At 38.1% G+C, this 13,154-nt stretch overlaps 1 protein-coding gene across 1 annotated transcript; it reads right to left on the bottom strand.

Annotated features, from left to right (window-relative positions):
- Window positions 1-3,150: 3,150 nt before the first annotated feature.
- snrpb2 (small nuclear ribonucleoprotein polypeptide B2) lies at window positions 3,151-12,855 on the bottom strand. Its single transcript, XM_080418843.1, has 7 exons — window positions 12,803-12,855; window positions 11,512-11,580; window positions 8,386-8,558; window positions 7,115-7,252; window positions 6,378-6,413; window positions 5,715-5,803; window positions 3,151-3,579 (listed from the first exon to the last, which is right to left on the bottom strand). The coding sequence occupies exons 2-7, from the start codon at window positions 11,573-11,575 to the stop codon at window positions 3,420-3,422; spliced, it is 660 nt and encodes a 219-aa protein (XP_080274969.1). The 5' UTR covers window positions 11,576-11,580; window positions 12,803-12,855; the 3' UTR covers window positions 3,151-3,419.
- Window positions 12,856-13,154: the final 299 nt, after the last annotated feature.

The raw sequence follows: 13,154 nt of genomic DNA, 5'->3' as shown, positions 1-13,154 counted from the left end.
GAAAAGTTTTTTTTTAAATATTTCTCCTACAAATGTTGTCCATACATCATGCAAATCGGTACACATTATCTCTTTAGCCAATTTATCAAGACGGATCCTTCCGATCCAATCTGATTTTTCACATTCCAGCCCATTGCTGGCCCACACTAACCTCGCATCACCAGTCTTTCCACCTCGGAGGAAAGCCTGGTATTCATTATTAAAGACCTGTGTGATCCGGTCTAGGCCACGCCTACTGAAAAAAATTAAAAAATAATTCTCTTTCCGGATTTTGCCCATCCGGTTTTGCGGTGCCGCTTTGTTTTGGTTCCCCAATCCCTATTTAAATGGAATAGAATTTCCCCGTGGGATAATAAAGGTAGACAGACGCTAAATAGTCTCCGGAAGTACACTCACATTTATATTTAAAAAATAAGCTAAACTACGCCGCATCAAGGATTTTATTAGGTAGGCCCGCGGACGGACCTATGTTGGGGTGAAGTCTTTCCGGATTTGCGTTTCCGGCCACCAGATGATGCGGATGACGCGCAGATGACACGCCCGGTGACGTAGGGTTACTTCTGCTCCCGACCAGATTACAAACCCGAAAAGGTATTTTCGGGTTTGAGTGTACAAATGGAACCAAATGGACCCTTACAGGTCTGTAACTCTGAGAGTGTACAAATGGAACCAAATGGACCCTTACAGGTCTGTAACTCTGAGAGTGTACACATGGAACCAAATGGACCCTTACAGGTCTGTAACTCTGAGAGTGTACACATGGAACCAAATGGACCCTTCCGTCCGTGTGTCCGTGTGTCCGTCATTCTGTGTGTGTACAGCTAATCTCCGGCACCGTTGGCTTGCTCACAGTGAAGCTGTGCACACACACTCCCTGGATGCCACAGCAGAAACTCTCCCCCAAATTTTTCACATGGGCCTTTTATAGCGCCACCAGGAGGCCGATTTGTGCAAAACATATTTTTTAACAGTACTCCTACAGATTTTGTCCAAAAATCCCGCAAATCGGTACACAGTATCTCTATATTCATTAAACAAAACGTGTCATTAAGATTTTTCATATTCCATCCTGATTGGTTAAAAATGGCTTCCAAAGTTTGCATAAGTGCTCCGTTTTGAACAAAATGCCTCAAATCATGAACACAGCGTGCAATTACCTTGACATTTTGCACGTACATTTCCACTAGGCCGAGGAAGAAATGCCACTTGAAAATGTTCAAATCAGCCTCATGGTGGCGCCATAACAGGCCGATTCGTGTTTTTACCTATAACTGCACCGATCGGTGTAAAACTTTGTAAGCGCACTCCCTAGAGGTCAAAGAAAAACCCTTGCCCTGCATTTTTTTTTTACTCCTTCCGATTTTATCCAAATTTCACGCAAATCGGTACACATGATCTCTATAGTCATGTGATCAAGACGGATCTGTTTGATTTGTCATATTCCATCCTGATTGGCTAAGATTGACATCTAAAGTTTGCAGTAGTGGCTTGTTTTGAACAAAATGCCGCAAATCATGAACGCGTCTGATTGTGGTCAAACTTAGCACTCACATTCACACTATGTTGAGGAGCAAATGCCACCCTTTGAACAGTGGCCTGTTATAGCGCCATCAGCAGGTCTAATTTAGCAAAACAATTTTTTTTAACAAAATGCCTCAAATCATGAATGCTGTGTCAGATTGCCGTGCAAGGCCTAAGAAGAAATGGCATCCTTTTCACATTGGCCAATTATAGCGCCACCAGGAGGCCACAATAACGTACCTGACCTGGCGGAGACCTGTGCTCCGAGGAGCACTTTTCTCTAGTTTTCTATGTATTAGTCACCCCACGGAGACCTGAATTCATGGATATTTTATACATTTGGTCTCATTCCTAAGACAATGTGATGACCGGCGGACACCAAGAGGTCTCCTTTGTGTCTCCTAGCGGAACCGCTGCCTGCCGGTCCGCTGGTCAGCACATTGTTGTCTTAGGAATGAGACAAAAGCAGAGCCTGGCTGACATGAACCTCCCTGGACTTGGAACCCTTCATCAGAGGGTCTGGTGATGATGAAGATATGGATAAGGGATCATGAATGGTGAGCAGGTCATGGTTGAGTTTGTCTAAAATCAATGAAGTGTTCTTAAAGAGACAGAGGGTTCATTTCAAAATATTAAGACCCCATTTCCAGGCCTACAAGCTAACAACTTATCACGGTGAGCTTGTAGATCTGTTATTTTGGTCACGTGACGTCCTGTACACATTAGGCTGCGCTCACACAGCTTGAACATGTTACACATTTAACATAATGTTAGATATGTTTTGGGAACATGTCTTTTATTAACAAAATCAATAGCCAAAAACAACGTATATCCAAACATTAGATTAATTCAAACCTTTTCCAGGCTTAGGTTTTTATCATTTAAAAAATACTTCCATGTCTGTGGGAGCCCTGTGAAGATGAGACAACATAAAAATAAACTCAACAAAATTACACAAAAGCCATTTATTATCCATTCTTACAAAAAAATAAAACAGAACAAAAGAAAAAACGGGAGGTCAAAACTTTATCTCTTTCAACGCCTCAACGACGACACATGAAAAAAAGGAAAACAAACAAACAAACCTCCAGGAAAAAAAATCCTGCATCGTTTTATAGAATAAAAAAAAGGGAATTTAACCCATTAAGAGTCAAGACCGGGAACGCATCTGTGTAATTTTTTCATTTCTTTGGCCAAAATAGCAGATCTACAAGCTCATATTTTTTTTTGTTAAAATCTTGGAAAATGTGTTCAGATATATATATATATTTTTAAAGCGAACATTTGTAAATCAAATCTGTGTTTCTGGGGGATTCTACATATTTGTAACTCAAATCTGTGTTTCTGGGGGATTCTACATAATGTCTTCTAGATCCTAACAGTTTTTTGGAAAAAAAACGAAAAAAAAACGTATGTTGCTATAATATCAGTGGTTCTCAAACTTTTTTGTGTCAAGAACCCCCAAAATGATATTATTTGCCCCCCCTCCATCTCAAAATATTTTGTTCCAGGGACCCCCCAGAAGCAAAGCAAAAATACATATATATATATATATATATATATATATATATATATATATATATATATATATATATATATATATTCAAAGATTTGCAAAAATGTTAACTATTTTTCAAAAACAGCAGATCTACAAGCTATGAGCTTGTAGATCTGCTGTTTTTGAACAGCCCAAAGAAATGTTAAAACGACACACGGATGCGGTCCCGGTCTTAAACGGTTAAACGCAGACGTCTCTAAGTCAGAGTCTCTCGAGTCGTTCCTTACACTGGTTCAGCTGGAGCGCTACAACGCAGGTGGAACTATATTTCCTGGTTCAGGGTGGAACTATATTTCCTGGTTCAGGGTGGAACTACATTTCCTGGCGCAGGTAGAAGGAACTATTTCTTGGCGTAGGTGATCTTCATGGCGCAGGTGGCCGTGATCCTGAAGCCCTGTAAGGCGTCTTTGGCCACGCCCGCCTGTCCGTCGCTCTCGAACTCCACGAAGGAGATGTCGTGTTTGCCGGGGACCAGACGCACCTCTTTGAAGCCGGGGAACCTGGGGAAAAAAAACAGGGGGTTTAAGTGCATTCATTCCTTTGAGGCCTTCCCCTCACACAGTTAAAACAATGGTTCTATGGCTGCCTTATGCCTTAAGTGAAGCATAAGGCTCTTTCAATTCATTTCCTATGGAAGTCATGTGTTTGATGAGGCTGACTTGCCTTAGTGGAGGGGGGAGGGGGGGGAGGAGCCAGAGAGTGGCGAGGCAAGTCAGCTTCATCAAAACACGCGACTTCCATAGGAAATGAATTGAAAATCGTCAAACAGAGATTTTTTGGCATATCATCTTTTAGTTAATATGAATCTCATAAATGAATCTTACTGGTTGAACAGCATCATCTCATTAACATAAATTAATCTTACTGGTTGAACAGCATGGACAGCATCATCTCATTAACATAAATGAATCTTACTGGTTGAACAGCATCATCTCATTAACATAAATGAATCTTACTGGTTGGACAGCATGGACAGCATCATCTCATTAACATAAATGAATCTTACTGGTTGAACAGCATGGAGAGCATCATCTCATTAACATAAATGACTCTTACTGGTTGAACAGCATGGAGAGCATCATCTCATTAACATAAATTAATCTTACTGGTTGAACAGCATCATCTCATTAACATAAATTAATCTTACTGGTTGAACAGCATCATCTCATTAACATAAATGAATCTTACTGGTTGAACAGCATCATCTCATTAACATAAATGAATCTTACTGGTTGAACAGCATCATCTCATTAACATAAATGAATCTTACTGGTTGAACAGCATGGACAGAATCATCTCATTAACATAAATGAATCTTACTGGTTGAACAGCATGGAGAGCATCATCTCATTAACATAAATGAATCTTACTGGTTGAACAGCATGGAGAGCATCATCTCATTAACATAAATGACTCTTACTGGTTGAACAGCATGGAGAGCATCATCTCATTAACATAAATGAATCTTACTGGTTGAACAGCATCATCTCATTAACATAAATGAATCTTACTGGTTGAACAGCATCATCTCATTAACATAAATGAATCTTACTGGTTGAACAGCATCATCTCATTAACATAAATTAATCTTACTGGTTGAACAGCATCATCTCATTAACATAAATGAATCTTACTGGTTGAACAGCATCATCTCATTAACATAAATGAATCTTACTGGTTGAACAGCATGGACAGCATCATCTCATTAACATAAATGAATCTTACTGGTTGAACAGCATGGAGAGCATCATCTCATTAACATAAATGAATCTTACTGGTTGAACAGCATCATCTCATTAACATAAATGAATCTTACTGGTTGGACAGCATGGACAGCATCATCTCATTAACATAAATGAATCTTACTGGTTGAACAGCATGGAGAGCATCATCTCATTAACATAAATGACTCTTACTGGTTGAACAGCATGGAGAGCATCATCTCATTAACATAAATTAATCTTACTGGTTGAACAGCATCATCTCATTAACATAAATTAATCTTACTGGTTGAACAGCATCATCTCATTAACATAAATGAATCTTACTGGTTGAACAGCATCATCTCATTAACATAAATGAATCTTACTGGTTGAACAGCATCATCTCATTAACATAAATGAATCTTACTGGTTGAACAGCATGGACAGAATCATCTCATTAACATAAATGAATCTTACTGGTTGAACAGCATGGAGAGCATCATCTCATTAACATAAATGAATCTTACTGGTTGAACAGCATGGAGAGCATCATCTCATTAACATAAATGACTCTTACTGGTTGAACAGCATGGAGAGCATCATCTCATTAACATAAATGAATCTTACTGGTTGAACAGCATCATCTCATTAACATAAATGAATCTTACTGGTTGAACAGCATCATCTCATTAACATAAATGAATCTTACTGGTTGAACAGCATCATCTCATTAACATAAATGAATCTTACTGGTTGAACAGCATCATCTCATTAACATAAATGAATCTTACTGGTTGAACAGCATCATCTCATTAACATAAATGAATCTTACTGGTTGAACAGCATGGACAGCATCATCTCATTAACATAAATGAATCTTACTGGTTGAACAGCATGGAGAGCATCATCTCATTAACATAAATGAATCTTACTGGTTGAACAGCATGGACAGCATCATCTCATTGGTCTCCTCTGGCAGGTTGCTAAGGAACAGGATGTAGTTGGGTGGGTTGTCAGGAACCTGAGGAAGACAATATTATAATATTATAACGGCACTAACACATAATATAATATGAATAATATCATTAACGTTTACTTTTAAAACAATGTTAGAAATTAATTTACAAAGCAGGTCAAATAAGCAGATATGAAACAGAATCTTAGATGTATTAACCATTTTAGACCCGGAACTGGTTGCTTGTTTCTCTCCCAGAACCTGGCAACTCGGTGTTGCCAGGGAGAGAAATAAGCAAACAACGTTAGCTCGTTCGGCATTAGCAATAGCTTCTCAGGGACTTTCAGTGCATGTTTGAGTATCATGAGACTCTACAATGAGTAGTAGTAGAGAAAAAAATAACTTTGCATCGGTTATAATAGACGAATTTCCCTTAGCCACGCGCTCCCATTATGCCAACGGAGGGGGTCGAAAAAATGACGACAGGGGAATCGCTGGAAGAAATCAACGCCACTTTCTACGTCGGTAGGTGAGTAACGACACATCAAAGATAACACTTAAAATGTCCGGAATTCTCCTTTAATGAATGGTAAATGAAGCTTCATAAAACCAGTGGTATCGTGACATATAAGCACTTTACCTTTTCAGGAGGCGTGTGAGTCTGGCTGTTAGATCCCTGGAGAACAACACAAACAGTTCATTATGTTCATTATGGTCACATCACAGCTTTAGAGAAGGGTCTGTATGTATCATTAACAGGCTGTATAAAGAAGGGTCTGTATGTATCACTAACAGGCTGTATAAAGAAGGGTCTGTATGTGTCATTAACAGGCTGTATAAAGAAGGGTCTGTATGTATCATTAACAGGCTGTATAAAGAAGGGTCTGTATGTATCATTGACAGGCTGTATAAAGAAGGGTCTGTATGTATCATTAACAGGCTGTATAAAGAAGGGTCTGTATGTATCATTAACAGGCTGTATAAAGAAGGGTCTGTATGTATCATTGACAGGCTGTATAAAGAAGGGTCTGTATGTATCATTAACAGGCTGTATAAAGAAGGGTCTGTATGTATCATTAACAGGCTGTATAAAGAAGGGTCTGTATGTATCATTAACAGGCTGTATAAAGAAGGGTCTGTATGCATCATTAACAGGCTGTATAAAGAAGGGTCTGTATGTATCATTAACAGGCTGTATAAAGAAGGGTCTGTATGTATCATTAACAGGCTGTATAAAGAAGGGTCTGTATGTATCATTAACAGGCTGTATAAAGAAGGGTCTGTATGTATCATTAACAGGCTGTATAAAGAAGGGTCTGTATGTATCATTAACAGGCTGTATAAAGAAGGGTCTGTATGTGTGGATGTATGACTCACCGGCACGGCTGGTTTCTTGGCGACGTTGGTGGATAGTTCTAGAGCTTTCTTCTTCTTCTCCTTCTTCTTGTCTTTGTCTCCGTACGTTCCTCTCATCTTGGAGATCACCTCAGAGTCTGTCTTAGCATACTGGATCCTCTGCAACGTTATAATGATTATAAACATCATTATACACATTATTATAAACATTATTATACACATCATTATACATATTATTATAAACCTCAGAGTCTGTCTTAGCATACTGGATCCTCTGCAACGTTATAATTATTATAAACATCATTATACACATTATTATAAACATTATTATAAACATCATTATAAACCTCAGAGTCTGTCTTGTCATACTGGATCCTCTGCAACATTATTATAAACATTATTATTTAAGTGGAGTTGACCATCATGCTACATGCTAACGTTGTTACCATGGGCTTGTTGTAGAACTATTAACCATCATGCTACATGCTAACGTTGTTACCATGGGCTTGTTGTAGAACTATTAACCATCACGCTACATGCTAACGTTGTTACCATGGGCTTGTTGTAGAACTATTAACCATCATGCTACATGCTAACGTTGTTACCATGGGCTTGTTGTAGAACTATTAACCATCACGCTACATGCTAACGTTGTTACCATGGGCTTGTTGTAGAACTATTAACCATCACGCTACATGCTAACGTTGTTACCATGGGCTTGTTGTAGAACTATTAACCATCATGCTACATGCTAACGTTGTTACCATGGGCTTGTTGTAGAACTATTAACCATCACGCTACATGCTAACGTTGTTACCATGGGCTTGTTGTAGAACTATTAACCATCACGCTACATGCTAACGTTGTTACCATGGGCTTGTTGTAGAACTATTAACCATCATGCTACATGCTAACGTTGTTACCATGGGCTTGTTGTAGAACTATTAACCATCACGCTACATGCTAACGTTGTTACCATGGGCTTGTTGTAGAACTATTAACCATCACGCTACATGCTAACGTTGTTACCATGGGCTTGTTGTAGAACTATTAACCATCATGCTACATGCTAACGTTGTTACCATGGGCTTGTTGTAGAACTATTAACCATCACGCTACATGCTAACGTTGTTACCATAGGCTTGTTGTGGAACTATTAACCATCACGCTACATGCTAACGTCGTACCATAGGCTTGTTGTAGAACTATTAACCATCATGCTACATGCTAACGTTGTTACCATAGGCTTGTTGTAGAACTATTAACCATCACGCTACATGCTAACGTCGTACCATAGGCTTGTTGTAGAAGGGGAAACCTTGCAGTTGTCTCAGAGCGTTGGTGGCGGCGGCCAGCTCCTTAAACACCACGAAGGCCTGTCCCCTCATGGCCGGCGTCTTCAGAGCCACGATGTCCAGGATCTGCCCGAACTGAGAGAACAGAGCGTACAGCGACCGCTTCAGTTCTGGACGAGAAACATAAAACACACACATACACACACACACACAGTCAGTCAGTCTTTTAACATTTTTTATCCCATGATTTTGTAACCCATTTTTTCACCCAGTGCCAAATGTCTAAGTAATAATCCTGGGCGCTGCACTCCCTCTGCCAGCCTAGGGAGAGCCTAGAGCCGAGCTCATGCCTCCTTCTATGCATGAGAGCTAGCAAGCCGCTTCTTATCAAAGTCAGTGTCAAAGGGATTCTGATTCAACATTTTGAATTAAAGATTCAAGACATCATTGTTTGTTTACATCACATATCGTCTCCAAAACTACTTTTCAGGAGTCTACTTAAAAAAATAGCAGATCTACAAGCTCAAAGCGCGGCGCGAGCCGCGATTTGAGCTTGTAGATCTGCTGTTTTTGTGTGATGCAGAGAGAGGTAAGAGGTTTCTGCGCGACAGCAAGGATATACGAGTGAAATTATTTTGGTTTACGGTTCCTCAACAATGTAGCAACGATAACTAAAACATCATTAAATATAAGAATAGCAACAGCAGCATCAGCTTTATCACAGGTTTACAGGTGTAACAACTGTGGGTTAAATTATACAGTATGTAGGAGGACAAGATAAACAGATTTAAGGTGCTGTGTGCAATACGTCTTACTTCTAAATATGGTCATTGTATTAATAATGATAATAATATGTATGTGTGCACTGCACAGTAAATCAAAGGAGAGTAGTTGGATGAACTAATATTTACTAGACATGTAACACTGTATTGTAAATCGATTAAAATCCATTCAAACTGGAGACAATTTAAATAAATCGCAATTTGAATCGCGATGTAAACAGCAGAGGGTGAGTAGAAAAAAAGATAAGAAAATACAGGATCTTTGTAAGAGAATTGATAACAAAAGAGTTTTCAGTCATTTGTTACTGTATTGAAAAGAGGATGAGAGAAGAAAATTAAAAGAGAAAGAAAATACTGATTTGTGTCAGAAATAATTAAAAAAACAGATTTGTCTGGACATTTATTTTGTGTTTAACCCATTAAGACCTGGAACGCATCTGTGTCACTTTTTGATTTGAGCTAAAAAGCATTATTTTACACTTTTGGCTATTCAAAAATAGTAGATCTACAAGCTCGAGTGCCGCGCTGCGAGCTTTGTAGATCTGCTATTTTTGAAAAATCTTAAATATATGCAAATCTTTGAATATATATTATTTTAAAGCGAACATTTGTAACTCAATTCTTTGCTTCTGGGGGGTCCCTGGAACAACATGTTTTTGAGATGTGGGGCGGCGGCCAAATACGTTTTCATTTTGGGGGTCCTTGACATGAAAACTTTTGAGAACTACTGACATAGAACTACAGACATAGAACTACTGACACAGAACTACTGACACAGAACTACTGACACAGAACTACTGACATAGAACTACTGACATAGAACTACAGACATAGAACTACAGACATAGAACTACAGACATAGAACTACAGACATAGAACTACTGACATAGAACTACTGACACAGAACTACAGACATAGAACTACTGACACAGAACTACAGACATAGAACTACTGACATAGAACTACTGACATAGAACTACTGACATAGCAACATAAAGAAACTGTTAAGATCTAGAAGACATTTAGTAGAATGGGAACCTCAGGCCTCGATGTGTTTAAATAATGGTGTAAAATGGTGACCCTCGTTTTGTGATTCAAATCATATGGTGAGAGAATCGTTACATCGTCTAATATTTACCAACATGTAAATCAAGTCCATTTTCATTGATTGAGTCATAATGTTATGCTATAAAGATAAAGTTATGCTATAAAGATAACACAACAAAGCCCCCCGGGGGCATGGTTTCCATTGTGGTCCATTGTACTCAATTCATCATTGGCTATTGTTGAACTGTTACACGTGTGACTTGGATTGTTATTTGAACCCATTAAGACCGGGGAAAGAATCCGTCATTTTAGATTTTAACCACTTTAACCAATATCTTAAACTTTGGGCTATTCAAAAATAGCAGATCTACAAGCTCGTAGATCTGCTATTTTTGGGGAAAATCATGAACATTTTTGCAAATCTTTGAATATATATATTTTTAACGTCTCAAATACTCAAATCTTTGATTCTGGGGGATTCTACAAATGTCTTGTAATTCCTAGACCCCCCCCCCCCCCCCCAGAGGCAAAGATTTGAGTTAAAAAAATTTGCTTTAAAAAACTTTTTTTTAATATATATATATTTAAAGCTTTGCACAATAGACCACCGAAGTCCTGACGTTATTCGTTCATCCCCAGGTTTGCTGAAGTCATTTCTCTATGGAGAATAACATTGGGTCATCTTAGAATCGTCTCATATAAGAATTGTGGTCCAAAAATAAACAAACTGTCCCGGCGTTATTGTCAGGGAGGAGGTTCTGTATCGTTTATATTATATATACTATAGATATGATATATTATATATATAGATATAGATATTGTCAGGGAGGAGGTTCTGTATCGCTTATATTATATATACTATAGATATGATATATTATATATATAGATATTGTCAGGGAGGAGGTTCTGTATCGTTTATGATAGTCAGTCACTTATATTTGATACAGTCTGTTTCTGGAGAAAATGTAAGTAATTTGGCGGAAGTAACATTATCGTTTTCTCACCGTCAGTTGATGCTTCATATCCATAAGAGTCAACCCGCCGTGGTCATTTGTTTATTTTTGGAACACAGTTCTTATTTGACGCGATATTAAATACGTCTATGGGGATTCAGAACGGGGTGGAAAACTGCGAACCAGGTAGACAAACAAAGGATGTGTAAATGAAGTCAGACTTCGGCGGTCTATTACACAATTTTCACAATTAAAAAGAATTGTGCAGATCTACAAGCTCACGCTATGAGCTAGTATAAAAAAAGCAAAGTATAAAATGATAAATCCATCCACGTTCTTACCGTCTTTCTTGATCTTGTCATTTAGATTGTTGATATAAATGGTGTGGTTGGGTCTGATGTCCATGATGACTGGACAGAGAGAGGACAATATTATACTTTTTTACTCCATTACAATTATTTGAAAAAAACAAAAAAAAATTGAAAACTTTAGTTACTAGTTACTTTGTAGATTTGTATTAATTATCACAAAACATGCAGTAACCACTTCAGCCCCTTCACATTTTGGTTATTTGAAAATATCAGATCTACAAGCTCACAATGCGTCGCAAGTTTGTAGATCTGCTATTTTCAAAAGATTGTTATACATTTCAAAACGTGAAATGGGACATTCTGCATAATGAGTACTTTTACTTTTGGTACTTTTAAGTACATTTCGATGCCAATACTTTTGTACTTTTACTAAAAAGAATATCTGAGTACTTCTTCCACCACTGCTTAAATACAGTACTTGAGTACATGTACTTAAATACAGTACTTGAGTACATGTACTTGGTTACTTTCCACCACTGATCCGAACAGTAGTTAGCTTCATTCATTCATTAGCGACGTTAGCCTAGCTAAACAGCAGCTAACATGCTAGCCCTGAAACATGACTATCATGACAGTCATGGCGGAACTTCAACCTGGTGTTTGTACTTTCTCCATTTACAGTCCATACATCTACATAAACGTTCATATTTACAATATAAAGTGTTGACCTCATGGCCACGGATGTTATTATCATGTACGGGTCCTCAGAAGTACCCGTATCTTACGTATTGTTCAATAAAACGCATTTTAATCCGATCGGCGGCCATATTTTCATAGAGTTAAAACGTATATCAGAGTGCAATACACCTCCCAACCGATAGGGGCGCGTTGTTGAAAGAATATGGAGAAAATTCAGAGAAAATGGCCACCGATCGGATTAAAATGCTTTTTATTGGACAATACAGAAGATACGGGTTTTTCTGAGAACCCGTACATGATTGTAACATCCATGGCCATGAGGTTAACACTTTATATTATAAATATGAACGTTTATGTAGATGTACGGCCTGTAAATAGAGAAAGTACAAACACCAGGAACAAGTTGCTCCATGACGCCAGCGTCATGTGAACCATGGCTACTACAACATGCTACCTGCTGGCTAACATTACAACTCACTCATTCATTCATAAATAACCAACCACGTGATTTATAAAACATTTATGAAGACATTATGAAGCATTAATAATGACGCGTTATGAACATATAAGTGTGTATTTATGTGTGTAATAATAATAATGTGTGTGTTTGTATGTAACTCACCTCTCCTCCAAAACACACTTCTACTGAACACTGTGGACTACACGCGTTTCCCTTTCCGGTAAGAACTAACCGGAAACGGAAATGCAGGACTCTGTTTGTTTAATAACCGAATACAACGTCTCTTTACTGACCCCTACAGGCTGGGAGTAGCAGGAAATTAAGTTAACTATTAAAGTACATTTACTCAAGTACTGTACTTATAAGTGCAATTTTGAAGTATTTGTACTTTACTGGAGTATTTCCAATTTCCAATACTTTTACTTCTACTCCACTGCATCTCAGAGGCAAATATTGTACTACTTTTACTCCACAACAATTATTTGCTTTAGTTACTAGTTACTTTGTAGATTTA

The sequence above is a fragment of the Gymnoscopelus braueri genome, assembly GCF_963280865.1.
Source record: "Gymnoscopelus braueri genome assembly, chromosome: 2".
Taxonomy (NCBI): domain Eukaryota; kingdom Metazoa; phylum Chordata; class Actinopteri; order Myctophiformes; family Myctophidae; genus Gymnoscopelus; species Gymnoscopelus braueri.
Note: the sequence above shows the minus strand (reverse complement) of the source record. Positions and strands in the feature narration are given on the sequence as shown.

Excerpts from the sequence above, each read along its gene's own strand:
- snrpb2 (XM_080418843.1), bottom strand. The coding sequence starts at position 11,575 with ATGGACATCAGACCCAACCACACCATTTATATCAACAATCTAAATGAC. Across the intron at positions 7,253-8,385 it reads CCTTCTACAACAAGCCTATG|AGGATCCAGTATGCTAAGAC; the intron begins GTACGACGTTAG and ends ATAACGTTGCAG. Across the intron at positions 5,804-6,377 it reads CTCACACGCCTCCTGAAAAG|GTTCCTGACAACCCACCCAA; the intron begins GTAAAGTGCTTA and ends TGTCTTCCTCAG.